The sequence below is a fragment of the Cryptomeria japonica genome, chromosome 3, assembly GCF_030272615.1.
Source record: "Cryptomeria japonica chromosome 3, Sugi_1.0, whole genome shotgun sequence".
NCBI lineage: Eukaryota > Viridiplantae > Streptophyta > Pinopsida > Cupressales > Cupressaceae > Cryptomeria > Cryptomeria japonica.
The window spans coordinates 988068297-988086442 of record NC_081407.1 but is presented as its reverse complement, the minus strand read 5'-3'; the positions used below and the strand labels follow the sequence as shown (position 1 = coordinate 988086442).

General features: G+C 38.6%; 1 protein-coding gene across 2 annotated transcripts in view; it reads left to right on the top strand.

Annotated features, from left to right (window-relative positions):
* Positions 1-18146, top strand: part of LOC131071697 (chaperone protein ClpB3, chloroplastic) — a 95529-nt gene that overhangs the window by 17253 nt on the left and 60130 nt on the right. For both annotated transcript variants that reach the window (XM_058007645.2, XM_058007644.2), the window contains exon 6: positions 1022-1172. In XM_058007645.2, coding sequence (XP_057863628.1) covers positions 1022-1172 — 151 coding nt within the window. The remainder of the gene's footprint in view (positions 1-1021; positions 1173-18146) is intronic.

Genomic DNA, 18146 nt, shown 5'->3' with positions numbered 1-18146 from the left:
AATAAATTCCAATATATATCTCATATATATTTAAAACATTAAAATATTTAGGTTAAGATTTTAAAAATATTTAAATTTAAAAAGCTGATGTATGGATTTATGGAGTTTAAACGTTAGTAGATTTTTTTGGTTAGAATGCAGGGTATATCACCTCCCTATAAATTGCAGTGCACCAGGTAAACTTTTTAACGTGATTGGTGACATTGGCGCGACATGTCCTCCGGTACCACGTGGGCTGGGGGGAGACTAGACCTTGTGTCCTCGTGCTTTACTACTGGAAGCCCTTGGCAATTGAGCTAGGCCGTTAAACGTTATTAGATTAACACTTTAGCTATACTTATTTTTTTTCTGTTACTAAAACAAGGCATAATGAGGCAGGAAATAGGTAATTTTTTTCTGTCATTTTAGCATCCAATACTTGATGATATGCATTACTGAAATACGTTACATTTAAGGCAGTGATCTACTTGTAAAACCAAGGTCCTTACAGAAATTGATTATTGTAACGAAGGTGGTTAAATGTTTTGAGGAAGTGCACAGTAAGGAGAATAAGGAGGCAACTGAAGAGTATTGGGTTTAATAGCTTGTTGAGAAAAAATCTTTTTGGAATGAGCCAATAATTGTAGTGATAAATACTATTGATCTTCCTGCTCTGCGGTTATATTCAGTTCTATAAGTTGGATTTTCCCTGGATTCAAGTTGATTGGAATGACATTTTTATCACTCGAATCCTTTATGTTAGAAACTCAAAACATTGTTGAATTTCTGTCTTAAGGTTGTGAATGTTTTCCATCCTCTTATGAAGTCCAGTTTTATAATGTTTTCCATGCTAATCTTTTGGGAGCTCCATGTCATTTGCTCTCTAGAAGCAAGATTTTCACACTTTTAAAAGATAAACCATGATACAAAATCTATAGAAAGTCTCAAAATCAATTTAAAGCAGAAAATTCAGATATTTACTGGGGTTGCTGATGAAATTGGGTTTTAGAGGCTAATTATTTTTTTTTGTTTTGTTTTGCAGTTGATTTCCCTTGACATGGGGTCACTGATCGCTGGAGCAAAATATCGAGGAGAGTTTGAGGACAGGCTAAAGGCTGTAATGAAGGAAGTTACAGAATCAGATGGACAAATAATTCTCTTTATCGATGAGATTCATACTGTTGTTGGAGCAGGTAGGAAAACCATTAATTAGACATCTCACCATCTTTGCTTTTGATGATTTACAAATATTTAGATTCACTAGTTCTATGATTTATCCACTATGAACACACCAAATATATTGGATACATGTATGTTTTGCATGTATTGCACCCTTATGTACACCTTGACATACCATGCGGGGTCTAGGGTTGAGGCTTGGCTAGGGGGTATGGGGGATTGCCTAAGGAAAATATTTGTGCTGTTATGGGTGGTTTTTTTCGGCCTAAGGTTTGATACCCATTGTATTGCAATACCGCTTAGTGGTTTCCTATAGTGATGTCCTTGTAATTACTCACACATGGATTAGGGTTAAGCATGAGTGAGAAATATTATATTTTGGTTAAAACAATTGAGTTAATAGTTAATACATTGAGTTCTTATTGCTAGGTTTCTGCCTTCCAAGGGCAAAATTGCTTTCTATACTGTGAGTGTGCCATTAGTGCTTTGTGCTGCATTTAAGACTTGTTTGCATTGCTTCTCTTTGAATATAACTATTGGTATTATTTCTTTTCAATTAATGAATAATTTTAGAATTATGAGAAACCATAGAAGGAAACAATTAAGCACTTTATGATCTCTCCACTATTAATATCAAAGTTATATGTCTATTTCAGATTTTGTCACCACTACCACATGCTCATTGCAAGTTGTTAAACATGCTATATAGAAAGTATCATGTCACTAGAAATGGAGTATTATAATTTCTTTGAAATGGTTGCTTATACAAACTTTTTGGGAATTAGAAAACAAAAGTTATGGTTTTTGTGTATGTCTATTTTTTGTGCATATGTGTCCATACGTTGTGCTTCTATTTGAGAGGAAACAAAAGAGGACTCAATATGGAACTATGTTTAATTTTGAAAAACTTAAGAGCAATTCTATATTTTATTTTTTGTTTCTCCTATTGTGTTTATCTAAACCTATTACTCAGGTTTATCACTTTTCTTGCATAGTGTTTCAGCAGTAAGTACACATATATATATGCGCATTTAGTAATGTACGGTTGCATACTTATATATACATCTGCATGTCGTTGAGACATGAGAGTATATAAGGATGTTTATTATTTAGTGTTCAAGTTGTTTCAAAAACCCTTGATATCTCTGGCTACTCATCTTTGTTCTTTGCTTGTGTTGGTGTGTGTTTTATGACCACCTTGAACACAAAATAAAGTATTGAATACTCTATCCTCTCTTGAACAAAGACCTCTCTAGTGCTGAACACTAGGATCACTTGAGACACTCCAAGGTTAATAATGTTAGGTCTTGATGTGTGGATAGCTTTGATGGTTGATGTGTTTGCTGCTCTTTCAAGGGGACTTACACAATTGTTTTTTTAGGAGACGAGATTCTTGATCACAAGGAATGCTATTCTTACAAATGATATGGAATGAAGTTCTTTTCCTACTACTACTGATGATCACTTAAAAAAATGCAAAAAGGTCGAGGGTTTAGGTTTGCTAGACTAACACTAAGAATGCAAGAAGGATGGATGATTTGAAGTGAAACTCAACTAAGCTTTGCTTTGACATGCGAAGAACAACTCCACAAAGCTAGTGCGATCTTCCTAAGGATGGCTAATGATATTCAGATCACTACCAAGGACATAGACACCATCAAGAGGATGCATATCAATGAAGAAGTAGCAATTGAAGTTAAGCTTGGCTGAAATGAGTTCAGTTGACTATGCTAGATACTTCACAATCAATGAAATACTAATGGTGTGAACATAGGAGCTTCACCATCAATCATACACATGAATCTTTCATTCATCTAAATACTTAAGCAAATTTTACTCTATTTTTTTTTTTTTGAAGTTTTAAGTTCTCTCTTATAAGGATGAAGAGACAAGCAAATGCTCCAAAAACACTACGAGTCACCAACACTAAAGAGTTTATTATTTCTAGCAGCATCAAAGCAACGATTTTTCAAAATTTTCTAATTGATCCTTTACAAATGAAACGAGTGGAGCTTATATAGTGCTCTCAAATACAATGAATGGCCAAGGTTGAATAAAAATCAAGGGCCAAGATCATGCCACCTAAGCCCTAATTAGGGTTTGTTACAACAATATACCAATTTATTGCAAATTATTAAAAAGTCAGCCAATGGGAATATGACATCCATTTGGCACAAACCTCGAGGAAAAATCTTGTAATGAGTAAAATAGATGCAACATGGGATCATAACAAACTTTCTTCTAGAAGGTTGTTCCCCTTATCTCTTTCCTTTGATTTAAATTCAACGAATTTGGACACTGTATTCAATTTCGCTAACTGGGGCATTAGGCATGACTTTCAACTGATCCTCCATGAAGCTCACTTTGTCTAAGGTAGTAACAAATATTTTCTCCCATTCTCGCCTGGAATCTTGAGTCTTACAGGCAAGTGCCATTAATGATTGTATTTCCTCCAATTGTCTTGTTGTGACCTTTTTCACACATCACCCCATTGCTAACAGGGTCCCCCTCTTTGCCGGCTTTCCGCGTTGTTAGGTTAGGGTTTTGGTTGCTTAGTGGGCAATTTTGCGTTTCCCGTGCTCGAGTCTCGGAGTTTTGATCATGCCTAGTGCTGTCTAGGGTTTTTGAAGTTATAGGATCACGTTGCAAATGTCGATATTTTAACGATCCTAAATTTTGCCTAAGTGTAAGACCTATTGAGCGTTAACGTGTTTTTAAACACGCGCATCGGTGATTTTAAAGTGCCAAGGTATTCACATACCTTTTGGAGTTGTTTTCTCGCTCCTAAGGTATTATTTATGTTGGTTTCGCACTTTATTCCAATATTTTCTGAGCGTTTCGCTCATATTTTTGGAAAATTAGCCCAAGTTTAGTGTAAATTTGAAGTTTCGAAGTGATTTTGAGTGTTTAAAATGATAAAATCCTAAGGCAAATCCTTATTCCAAGGGTTAAAAAGGGTCAAAATCCATGCTAGAGGTGTTTTTCCCCTCACATTCCAGACTACCCAACCCATTCCCCCACTCAAAATCCACACTACACATGGGTTTCCCCTGAAATCCATACTGGCTACTATTTTCCCCCACTGTTTATCCATACCTGGGTCGATTTTCCCCTGGAAGTGCTAAAATTTGGCTAAGTGTCAGGATTTATCCAGACTGCCATCGATTTTCCACTAGGAGTGCGGACAACGTTGAGGATGATTCCATGCCTGGGTCGATTTTCCACCAGGATTTTTGTGACAACTGAGTGAGGATTTTTGTCCGGATTTCCATCCAAACAGGGATCAATTTTCCACTGGGAATATTTTGAAGAGTTTTGAGTCCGGATTTTCATCCAGATTGAGGTCGAAATTCCACCAGGGAGGTTTTTTTCCAAGTTAAGTGAATTTTGAGTGTGGATTTTTGTTCAGACTAATATCGAATTTCCCCTGGGGGTGAGTTTTTTGCAAATAGAGTGGATTTTTGTCCAAGCTCATATTGATTTTCCCTTGGGAGGTTTTTGTGTGCAATTTTGATGAAGTTATGCATGGATTTTTGTCCAAGCGTGTATCGAATTTCCCTTATGGGGCAAATTTTGACACTTAAATGATTTTTGAAGGGATTTTTCAATCCCAACCCAAGATGATTTTCCCCTAGAGGCTTATTTTGGATTTAATTTGCAATATTTTAATAAATAAGCCCCATTTAATTGCTTTTAAATAATTATTAATGATTATTTAAAATTCAAAAGCAAAATTTAGTAACTTGCAACAATCATTTAATATTTGAACCTTCTAGAAGCAAGTTAGGTTTTCACCAAGTAAGTATTTATACAAGTGTTTTATCCCACATTGCTTGTGTGGTGAAAGCGAGAGGTGAAAGCAAGTATATGAGAGGAGACTTAGCAATATTTTATTATTAAATCTGCCAGGTGTCTCCATGAAAGCGATTTTTCTCCAAGTTGGGCGAATTTTTAGCAAGGCGTCTTTGTGAAGTGTGGGATTGAGGATTTATTTTCCTCCATTTTTTCTAGCTTGCTGATCTATTCCTCTTGGCTGCCATTAAAGACCAGTTTCAGAATTTCGATTTTGCTAAGTTTGGCGATTTTTTCAAACTTTAGCATTTTTTGGTGAAAATTGGCAATTTCATGTTTGGAGACTTAGGCGATTTTTCTTCCACCATTTTGCTTGCTGTCCAGACCTTCATTGCTGCAGATCAAGGTTGCTATTGACAACAATTTTTCAGATTTTCAGTTTGGCGCCATAGTTGGGAAAAATTCGATTTTACTTGGGAGGTGATTTGGTGCCACATTTTGATGATTTTCGTGCATGCTTGGTGGCTGCCATTATTTTCAGCCTGCTGATTCGCTTCAGATCTGAGGTTTGCTTCAGATTTTGACCTCCATTAATGGCTGTCATTAATTTTCAGACTTAAGTTTTTATTGCCCAGCCAATTCCAACTTAGGCATTTTGCATTTGGAAGTGTTTTATGGAGTTTTCTGTGCATTTTTGAGACCATCTTATCGCTGTTGCAGGTCTGAAAACTCCATTGTTAGGCGGTTGTCTTCAGAAATTTTCATTTCCAGCCACCTAACCATTTTTGGCGATTTTGCTTGGGGCTGTTTCCTTGGCCATTTTTCATCATTTTCAGAGATTTAAACCACTTTGCAAGGTGCTGGTAAGTCTGAAGTATTCAATTTTCAGACTTGTCCTCAGAAATAAATTTTTTACCAGCCATACTTACATTCCTGAAAATGATTGTTTTGATCATTAGAACTGATTTTTATCAAGTTTATGCACATTTTTGAAGATTACAACACGTTTTAAAAGTCTGATTTTCAGGTTGTCTTCAGAATTGTTGACCTCCATTGTTGACTGCGGAAGGTGTCTTCAGACATTCATTTTGTGAAAACACAAACCTTTCACACCTTTCCTTAGTCATCATTTATTTGGTATACTCCTTTGCATTTTAGCTTGCATATTTTCTAGGCATAAGGAGGTATTCAATGAATTTTATGGAAGGCTTCCATGCCTTAGTGTTGTCACACTTTGAACTTAATTGCTAAAATTTACCAAAAGTATGGATTATTTTCCTGACTCCATGCTTTGAATTAGCTAAATCTTTAGAAAGTGGGGAATTTTATTAAGAACATTATTTATTTTCCTGTCTAACTTCGAGCTTCGTACAGGTGCGATGTCAAAGTCAGGATATAAGGAAAGGAAAGAACTATCGAAGACTGGATTTTATCCAGAGCTTAAGATTTCATCCAGATGGAAGGAGATCGCTGATACAAACATGCATTTACTAGACTTCGACCAGATGCAGCGTCGGATGTTCGAAGTCAGAGATCAGGTTCCTTCCCCAGCATATGTGAATATTATGAAGAGTGGCATTTTCCATGCCGTTGGATTTCCACAGTCCATACAGTGCAATGAACTTATCCTAGAATGTGCACGATGTTACGATCTGCTCACAAGAATGATTAAGACTCCTAAGGGCGTTGTCATCGCCTACCTTGCTGAGGATGCCATTGCAGAGGTGTTCGGAATTCCACGCGGAACAGACATGAAGGATGTGACCAAGGAGGATTATGCAGAAAGATACACGAAAAACATGAGTGTATGCAAGAATTTAATTAACAAAGAGTGGATGATTGAACCTAGATCTCATCATTCCAAGGCTCCCAAGACACTCATGTGCGTAGATTTTAAGGAGGAATATAGTGATTTGATATTCCTACTCACAGAGTGATGGGGATGCCGCAGGGAGCAATATTTGATGGATGAATGTTCTACTTCATCCAGGATTGTCTTAGAGGAACACTAGTGAATTGGTCCAAGATTGTAAGTGACAATCTGGATTTGCAGCTGAGGAATGTAGAGCGGTCCAAGTCATTCGCCATTACTTCCTACTTGGTGTACTTGCTTGCACGGTTTGTTTCATACAGAGGATTAATATGCAAAGGTGAAGTCGGGAATGGGCAAGGACAATTCAAGAGTTATGAATGCTACCCCCAGCTAAGCATGCATAGAATTGAAGACTATACGAGAGTGAATGATGCATTCACTATGTACATCACATGGATGTTGCAAGGCGGAATCCATAGAAGATTGTCCAAGGAGGCAACAGAGTTAATAAAAAGATATGGATTGTGGTATATACAGTTTCCCACTTTCACATACCTTGGGATTCATGGGTTTCAATCTGAACCCTACAGACTTCCTAGGTATCCAACCGACAGAATGATATTGTTGGAAGTGGTAAGACAACTTCTAGAGTTTGATGTTATCCAGAGAGAGAAGCACAGGACATGAATGACATTCCCTATTTCAGTTGGGAAGACGTCAGAGGTTTGCCAATCCGCCATAGCCGCCAACACTGCGAGTGAGGAGCTTGCATTCTATCAATTTGCTACATATAAGAAGAGAGAAAGATTTGATCCAGACAAGAAGGTCGGAAGGATCAGAGGAGAGAAGTTCACTCAAAAAATTGACATAGAAGATTATTGGGCTAACTTGATGGACGAGCAAGCAGTGAAGAGAAGAATATGGTTCAGAATGTCAGTGGATTTCATGAGGAAGTGTGGACTTTTCCTCATTCCTGATCAGGTATTAGATGATAGAGATCATACACATCCACAGTATGAGAGTGAAATGAAGAAGGCAATCCTATTGCCTAATTGGTCAGAGTCAGAAGAGATTGACCTGAATATATCGATGAGAGAGGTCTTGAATTTCTCCCGCCTATGGGTGGATATGCAGATGAATAAGTTAGTTGACATGGGTGTTCCCTTCACTTATGAAAAGATGAAGCCAGAAGAGTCTACTTCCGAGGATGATCAAAGGACTGTCAGTGATGTTAGGATTCATGCAGATGAAGAGAGTCAAGCTCCCAAGAGAAGGAAGAACACGTCAGGAGAAGTCAAGGCTAGAGGGAATAAGATTGAGGATGTGAAGAAGAAACAAAAGACCATCATTCCTCCACTTATCATTCCTTCACCCCCTCCCAGTGTCTCATCAATCAAAGTGATTGAAGTAACAAAAAAGAATAAGGAGATTCAACAATGTTCGAACACAGTGATACTACCAGAGAATATTCAGGAGTTCCATGCCACAACGACATCTGCACCTCCTGATGAGAATAATGATCAGTCATCCTTTTGGAAGTTAGTTTGGGAAATGAGGTATGTGATTGGACGAGGAATAATCCTAATGACAATGATGATGTTATTTCGGCATTGAAAGGACTTGATCGAGAAATATGTCTCGATGATGGTATGGAGATGGCCGCTATTCTTGAATGGTTGATGAGAAGTATGGAAAAAAGTAAACAAATGATAGAGGTACAACCTATTGATGATATTGATGACTACCTAGCTAGGAGTGCTAAGGAGAAGGAGCCCAAGAGAGCGGAGATTTTATCACACATAGCTAGAGATGAGACAGGAATGCGGATTGCGCAGATTGTTGTTCCTATTGCAGGCGTGACAGCGGACATTGCTACTCCTATGGATTTCCAGATCACTTCAGTCGCCCTTGGTCGTACATCTAGAAAGCAGGAATTCCAGGAGATTGGTGAAAACCTCCAGGCAATCATTGCAAGATTAGATAGAGCGGTTGCGGAGAATGAAAGGTACAGAGAATAAAATATCAGACTCAGAGAGTATATTGCAGGGACAAGGCGTGAAAATCCCACCCTTATTTCCCCTATTGCAGTTGACCATGGAATACATTCACACTGCGAGGTAGTGAGAGGTACACACTCAGAGGTGGAGAAGTGGATTGAAAGCACAAGAAAGCAGGTAGATGATTTCCTTACTCAGTTTGTTCATGCATATGATAGGACAATAGGGCTTGTATTCAAAATCCAATTTTTGGAGGGAGTTTGGGAAGAATTCCGACCTATTCAAGACAAGACTATTCCACGCCTCCAGGCATTGAAGAAGATTCCTAATTCCACCTTGGTCAGCGAGAAGATTGTGCACAGTGGAGACAGATACGATTTCCATGGCTGGTATTGTTCACTAGCCGTGAAGAAATCAACTTATGAGAACGCCCAATCGAGTTGTATGGAGATGGAAGGATTCATTCAGGACATTCAGATGAAGATCCTTGCATCTATTGAGGAATTATTGGGCGTTGATGGTAGTGATGCTAGTGGTTTACACTTAGCCGAATTAAGAGACAAGATGAAATTTATGTATTTTTGCCAGTTGGACTCTTTGAAGAAGAGTTAGATAGATGACTTGGTCTCTTTGTTGATTCATGTTCATAGTTCGCAAAAGCTCATGCCAGAATGGGAGAACACTTTGAATGCTTGCTCGGATTCATTGGACGTGATTGATTTACAACCTAGCATTTCCATGGAGGAGTTAGATTCAATATTGGTTAGATTCTTGGAGTATGCTAGGAGAGAGAGAGATGCAGGGAAGAATCTTCTAGAAGATTCTCTATTTGATGACAAGGTATCTTTTCATTGGGCCATATGTTGGTGGCACCATTTTTGATGTAACCCTAATTAGGGCAATTCTAGGGTTGTGTTGGCATGATCTCGGTCGTTGATCTTAGATCAATTTGGGCCATCCGTTTTGTAAGAGACTCTATATATGCCTCCTTGTCTCTCATTTGTAAGAGAGTTTTTGTAGAATTGTTGGTATATGCTACAACTATTTGAATCCTAATCATTGTTCAATTGTTGGTGATTTTACTCTTCAAATGTTGTCTTTGCATTCATGGTTCTCAATTCCTCCAAGTTAGATTAGAATTTAGATTAGAATTTATTTTCATGTATGTTAGATTGAGTGGAAGATTTGTTGAATTTAATTGTGTGGAATCCTTAGTCCATACCACTAGCCTCTTGCTGTTGGTAAGTGCGCCTTGTGTGGTCAACTGGAATTTGAGTAACCATAACTTCAACTATTACGTGTCCGTTGACAAGCATCAACCTGGATGGTGTCTACATTTGATGGTGATAGCCTGAAAATCTTTAAGTATACCTTAGATGATTGCACAAAGCTTTTGTCAATACCTGATTGTGAGACCTTGCTTGGTTTGATTCCACTAAATCCATTCATCATTTCCTACATTCCTAGGCTTAGAATAGATTTCCTGAACCCTATTCTTTTTCCCCCTTTTTTAGTAAGAAGTAAATCCAGAGCCACATTGATAAATCTTAAGTTGTCAGCACACCTATTCCACATCATTCATGATAATCCAAACATTTGCGTAAGCCCCCAAGTGAAACCCAACAATTCACATCAACCATTGAACTTACCCACTCGTCAAGACCTGACATGTAGAAACCTTGGAATCATTTTAGTTGATCTCATTCTTAGCATCTAAGGTGATTTTGTTCAAGAGAGGGTAAATTACCTTGGTATTTTATTCTAAAATGTTTTGTGCATAAAAAACACATCAACATGTCTCTCTAAAGGTGGATTGGCTATTCCAAAGAAAATGAACCTTACTTTCTCTACCAGTTGGTCAACAACATCTATGTGGATTCCTTCATTCATCTCCTTTCCAAGTATGATTTCAGCCACTACCAGAATTTTATCATGTATCACACATGTTGCATTTTCTACTTGAGTACAATCATTGTTCATATCCTTAAACATGATTTTCCTCATTCGGAGCAAGTTATACCAACGTTGGAAGTCATACTCATTTGCCCCTTCTTCAACACTCTAGTGTTCACCAAAATTTGCTTGGGTAACATCATCAATGCTTGTAGTCTCGGGATGGTGTAATCTTTGGTGTAAGTGAAAACATCATAAGCAGCCATGAGGATGTGTGTCTTGTCAAGAACACTTGAAACTTGATCAAAAGTTCTCACTAGCTCTTTCATGAAAGCATTTGCTTTGGTGAAAGGCTTATTTATCCAATTATTCATCACATGGGGTGAAATTCTCATTTCTTCTAAATTATCAATTGAGTCTGGAGGGAGCAGTGGTGGAGGCATGCTTGAAGGATTGTTTTGCTTTATCGGTTCTTTGAGTTGCTGCAGATAGTTTCTTAGGACATTCATCTCTCTCTCGAGCTTCTTGTTTTTCTCTACCTCAACCTTCAATATATCATGAACTGTCTTCATTGTGTCATTCAAATCTTCCATTGCTTTCTTAGTGGTGAAAGGACCCAAGTCAATTGTCTCCATGTCATACTCATTTGCTGTGATCTCATCTTCTGGCTTGTCTACTCTTGGAGTGGCAATTTGTATAACTCGAGATCCTGTATTATCCTTTGTAATCTTGGACAACTTGGTGGCTTTTTTCTTTTCAAGTGTCTCTCCAACTCTATTCAGGAAGCCATCCAAATCATCTATAGGCTCCTCTTCTACTACTATTACTTCTTTTGCTAATCTCTCCCTAAGCCATGTCGGGATAGCTGATCATTCTTCCTCCACTTGCACTTCCTTGAGCTGTTGATCTTCTCGGGGTGGGGAAGTTACCTCATCATCACCTTTCTCTATTTCCACATATTCATCGTCAGCTGCCTTGTTGCTACCTGCTCCAGTGCTGCTGGATTATCTTGTACTTGGGGTTGTTTCCCTTTATCTGTCCTCTCACATCTATTATCTTGACTTGTTGATTCCATGAATTTGTTTACACCTTGATCTAAGCTTCCCTTGGGCGGCTGACTTTCTTTGGTGGCTGGTTGGTTCATTTCAACTTCATGTATAGATGAGGCACTAGTAGAAGGACGACTTGAACTCGATTTATGCCTTTTGTGTTTTGATCCTTCCTTATGACTTCCTTTCCTCTTTGAGCTTCTAAAGTGAGCTGACTGGGTGGCACTTTCACTCACGCTCATACTTTTTGTTTCTTCGTCAGATGAGTCTGAATCTCTCATCAAATCAAATGTCAACTGTGTATTCTAGCTCTTCAACCTATGAGTTTGAATGTCTGCCCATCTTCGTGTGTAGGCTAAGATTGGCTTCATCAAGTCTCCCAAATCAGTGATCTCAACATCAATCCAATTGACTTCTACTTTCTTATCTTTCTCTCAATCATAAGTGCGCTGGAGGCACTTTCCATCATCTTGTGCTTGGTCTGGAATGTTGAAAACTCTACACATTTGGACGATGTCAATTGGTAGCCTAGAACACATCTTCTTCCTTATCTCAAAATCATTTTGGGCATTCATCCAATAATTCTTTGAGTGTGGCTTATGACTGTGCCTTCTCCCATTAACTCTTCTCGTGTTGCCATAAGGATCAAAGTTTTCTCTGGAAGAATATGGAATAAGGGGTAGGGTCTTAACTTACTTCGACTTCTCAACTGCTTGTATAGATGGACACTTCTATTGATTGTCCAATTGAGATGGGAAAAGAAATCCCTATCCTGTGTCGATTTTTTTGGACCTTGTCATAGGTGATCAACCGCCTCACTAGTTCCAACAGTATCATCTTGTCGGTAGGGTAGCGTGGTAGCATGTATGGCAGACAAGAGCATTCCTAAACTCTTATATAGGTGAACTTGGGGAATTGGATATACCAAGCACCGTACTTCTTTACTAACTCCTTTGCTTGCGGGATAATCTTTGATGTATGCTTCCTTGCAGTGTTCTTGTTAAGTGCATGGTGAAAGCATTGTTCACCCTCTTGAAATGTGCCTTGCTAGTGTAATGCAACTGTGTATAGGATTCACATGCTCTCATCTCTCCGGCCCCACTTCCAACTGGGCCTCTATACATCAATCCCGCATATTTATGGGCTTTGGCAAGTGAATATATGATGTATGAACTCATGTATAATGTTTTAGTGTGTTCAAGCCTTTTCAATTGTAGATCAAGGTTGTTACTTATGATTCTTTCTCAATTGAGCATTTCTCCACTAGTTGACATTGCTTCCATGAAGTAGAACATCCAATTTTCAAATTGAGATGCTTGAGAACTTCCCATAACTTGGTTGAGCAAAGTGATCAAATCCCCAAATTCTTCCTTGAAATCAATTTTGTGAAGCTTGCTAGGTATCTTGGATATGACGGTCCTACTTTTCAACATCCAATACTTGATTATGCCTAAGCATTTGTTGGGGTCATCTTCAAAGATCACTTGTGCTCCTTCTTTGCTCTTGTAAACCATGCCTTTGTGATTAGGTATGTGGAAGGCTTCGCTGATGGTTGACTCGGATAGGTAGGCAAGTACTTTGCCATCAGGTGACACTATCTTTCTTGCGCTGGCATCATAGTGTTTGACACACTCAACTATTAACTCATTGCATTGGATGGCCAATAGGAAGCCTGCTGCTTGCACTATCTGTCTCTCGATCATCTTCTTCAAAAATCTGTATGGCTTGCTTGTATATAGGGGACCTTGAAACTTCTTCATGTCGATCCAGCCTAGGTTGGTGTCTTTTACATTACTCCACAACGATGTAATATTTGATTCAAGCATCACTCCTTTCGAGTCCTCCTTGATGAGGATTTGCCTTGGAACTGCTCTAGCCTTCGGGGCTGCCATGCTCTGCCTGCGAGAGTTGTCTAAGTTAGGGTTTTAAATATGACATTAGTGTTTACAAGACTGAAATTGATCAACTAGGTTAGCAATTAGCAATTTCCTTCTCTAAAGCTGATAATTCATTAAAATCTTCTCAAATTGCTAAAACCCTAGGCTTTCATCCTAAAACCCTAGCTTGTAAAATCAGACTTTACTTGAACATAATCATCAAATCATCATGAATTTTTCATTAAAGCACGTAAAGGATCAATTCAAGGGGTTTTAAAACATTATGTAAAAGAGATTTTATTGACTGAAACCTTTTCAAAACCCTAGCCTGTAGCTGTATCAGCATCAAATTTAGGTCTGATTCCTAATAAAAATGATCACAAAACAGTCCTTTCAGACCTTTAAATGAATATTTATCTCACTGGTAATCTCAGATCTTCCCTTAATTTCCCCCCTAACTGGCAGAGATCATAAAGTTCGTGAATCTTAAGGGCAACTTGCAGTTGTCATCAAGAAGGTCGTGATTTTCACCTGTAACTGGAAGTGTTACTGTTAACAATTAGGTTGGGGTTTTAAGACACCACTGGCAGTGATCATTAAGTTCGGGCTTTTCAAGGGGCACTGACAGTGTTTGCAAAGTGATTGGGGGTCTTAAGTGGCACTGGAAGTGCTTACAAAGTGATCGAACCTTTTGCCTCCAACAGGAAGTGCATAAGATGTCGTGATTTTTGCTTCCAATTGGAAGGGACTTCATCCCTTATGCCCTTACATCTCTTTACAATTTGATCACCTTCTTGAAATCATTTTGCTCTTATCAGCATAACATCATCTCTATGTCCTTGGGTGGGCTTTTTAGTGCTCATTGGAAGTCACCAAGGAAGTTTGTGGATTTGAGCATCGACTGGAAGTGATCAGGCAGATCGGAGATTTTGGGAGCAAATGGAAGTGACTCTAGAGTATGAGTGCAACTTGCTCACTTAACATTTCAACGTGCTTCCACTTACCCTAGCAACTTACCAACCTAAGATAGCAATAACCTTCAAAACCTTAAGCATCTCTCTTAATCAACATTCAACTCACCAACATAATAATGTATTCTTCCTAATTGGATTTTTGACAAGAAATTGGAAGTGATACTAAGAGGGTCGGAGATTTAGACATCAATTGGAAGTGCTTGAAGAGGCAGGTCGGAGATTTAGGGTGTCATTGGAAGTGACAATGAAGCTGGTCAGGGATTTGAAGGGTCATTGGAAGTGACTTCGTCGGAGATTTAGTGTGTCACTGGAAGTGACAATGAAGCTGGTCGGGGATTTGAAGGGTCATTGGAAGTGACTTCATTTCTTCCATTTTTCTCTTTCATTGACTTGCTTCTTTCATCTCAAGGACTTGACAAGGTTCATTCATCATTGTTTTATGGCCTGACTAGCTCTCCTCAAGCATTCCACTTCATTTGACAACTCTCCATATGTAGAGTCAGCATTCCATTTTTGGTTTTGAAGGCACATGATGATGATGATGATCAAATGAAATGATCATCATAAATTGTTCATTGCTAAGGCCTTTAAGAGCTAACTGACTCAACTCCACTCAAACTAAAGGATTGGACTGGTACCAAGCCATCCAAGACCTAAGACAACAAGCAAAAGAGGGGGTCCCCATTTATGATGGGGTGATGTGTGAAATGGTCACAACAACTTTGAACCTTGTGTGACCATGGACGGGTCCGTCTCTGGGACTGCCCATTTGGCTTGGGTAGTTTTAAGATGTACCTGGTCCAAATGGGCAGGCCCAAGCTAGACCCAAACCAAATTCGGGGAGGATTGACAAGGCTGAAAAAAAGTGTGTTGATAAATACCCCCTAAAAAGCCTAAATATTCCTAGTTGACTTGAAAAAGTGACTTCCAATTCATTAACAACACTCAAAACAAAAGCATAAGTACATTCCTACCTCTCATTTGTCCTTCACCCAAAACTCCATTTCTTATTGTCGCTTAGGATGCAAGCTTTCTTTGTGGAATTAGGAGGCAGTCTTGCATTTCAAGAGCGGAAATCAGAGGTTGTTGTGCAATGCAGAGTGGAGATTAAGGGTCTCCATGCAATGCTAGGCTTATACATGGTGGAAATACACATTGTGCATGCATAAAACAAGAGTTCAAAGCGGAAATTCACCTAATGCATGCATAAAATAGCTAATGCAAGGCAGATTTTCATATAAGTCATGCATGGAATCAAGGGGTGGAGATTAGCATGTATCATGCATAAAGAAGGGCAAAATTTCTCTATGTTTATGTAATGTGAAGGGAGCATGGGTGGAGATTTGAAGTATACATGCATTAGAAAGGGTGAGAATTGCAAGTACTCATGTATTGAATGCTAAGGTTGGAATTCGCAAGTAGTTGTGCATTGCAAGGTCAGGTTTTGCAAGTCTTCATGCAATACATGGGTGGTATTCCAAGCTATTTGTGCAATACACAAGCAATGCATGGCAGATTTCATGATGCTCAACAATATACGGTGGGATTTTAAGGTAACCTTGCAATTCCGCGTTGCAATAATTAGAACAATTTTGCCTTTCACATTTTCATATTTTCATTTCCACTTTCACATTCCCTTGCTTATAGAATTTCACATTCCAAAATTGCAATCCTTGAACCTCACCCCTACACAATACCTGATTTTACAATTTAATTCTTGGGCCCACTCCTAGACTTATCAAGACAAAACCCTCTCACTCGAAGGCTAGAAACTTTGAAATTATTGCCAAGCTAACTAAACGAAGCAAAACTCTTGACCTAAGAAGTGAAAAGTGGGGGTTCCCATTTGCAATGGGGCGATGTGTGAAAACGTCACAACAAGTTGAAGGTGGTATTCACTAGACTTTGAACTAATTTATATGTAGAGGACTTATTGGAGGGCGAGTTTGGGGATTTAATATTAACAGGTTGCAACTTGAGCACTCCTCAAGATGAGAATAAGAAAGATGCTCATACATGGTGGTAGCTCTATGGCCAAGGATTTGATTACTTTCTTACATTTTCGTGGGAACTACAATTTCAAATGTTGTATTGACTTTACTTTGAATCTAAATAGGTCTCGAGTTCCTATTCAGATGAGTGGAACTAGAAAATACACTCTTTTATCTAGTTTGTTAAGTGCAACTAGTTGTCTGTGAAAAGGTGCAGGAGTTGGTGTATGTTCATTTCAACATGTTTCTCCTCTAACACTAGCAAATCAAGTACAAGGGGTGATGAGGCCTTGGGATATAACCCTTGAGCATCTTGACTTGGATGCTTCTACTGCACTTCTTAGTCTCAATTGAGGACAAGGGGTACATGGATGCTACACAAGACTTGTGTTATGGAACTAGTGGGATTGGCATTAGGGTTGCTTGTTTCTATTCAGCTGAGTGGAACTAGAGAACATACTCATTTATCTAGTTAAGTGCAACTAGTTGGCTATGAAAAAGTTAAGAGGGGTTGGTGTATGTGCATTCCAATTTGTGCTTCCTCTCACATTAGCAAATCAGGTACAAGGGGCGATGAGGCCTTGGGATGTAACCCCTAAACATCTTGACTTGGATGTTTCTAATGCACAACTTTTCTTAGTCTTAATTAAGGACAAGGGGCACAAGGATTCTACATGGGACTTGTGTAGTGGAGCTAGTGGGAGTGGCTTTGGGGCTGCTTCTTGTTCTACTGAACCAATTGATGACATTGATGCTCTCTATAAGGTACAAGATGATTGTTGTGCTGTGCACACACTTCCCGTCTTCAACAGGGACCTGTTAGTGTCTGTTTTATCATCTGCCAAACATTAGAATAAAATATCCAAAGACACTCTATCCTCTCTTGAAAAATCACCGCTTATGCTAATATCATATGGCGATTCCAAGGTTTCTTTTGTCAGGCCTTGACATGCGGATAAGCTCAATGGGCGTTGTGATATGCTGATAATACACAAAGGGACTTATGCTTGGCATGTTCAATTCACAATGGAGGTTTAGACAATGAAGCTGTATCATCTGGGACTTGGATTATGGACTTCATGAAAACTGAAAAGGAGATAAGGGTTCAAAATTCTGACCTATTCCTAAGAAATCAAGAGACGACATTGACTAGGTGACTTCAATAACAACACTTTGCTTCGCCACGCTTAGGACAACTACACAAAGTGAGTGTGATCTTCAAGGGATGTGCTTACGATTTTCATACTTATGAATAATCCCAACAATTGAACAATATTACTCAAAGTAGAAGTTTAACCTCCACAAAATAAGCTCAGAGTAACTTTACACAATGAACAAAAATCATCTTTTCATCGAAACTATGAGCGGAATTTCACCATAAATCAATACTTATCAAATCTTGCATTCTTCTAACATACATGAAATAAAAATCTAAACTATGATGAGGGATAAGAACCGTGTAGACTCCAAAATAAGGGAAATAATCAGCATCAATTTGAACAATGTATTACTTATTATTTTGGCAATCCTAAGCAACAATTACTTATCTCAACACGTTTTGCAACATGCTCCCATGATTTACAAATGAGGGGGTGAGCTCAA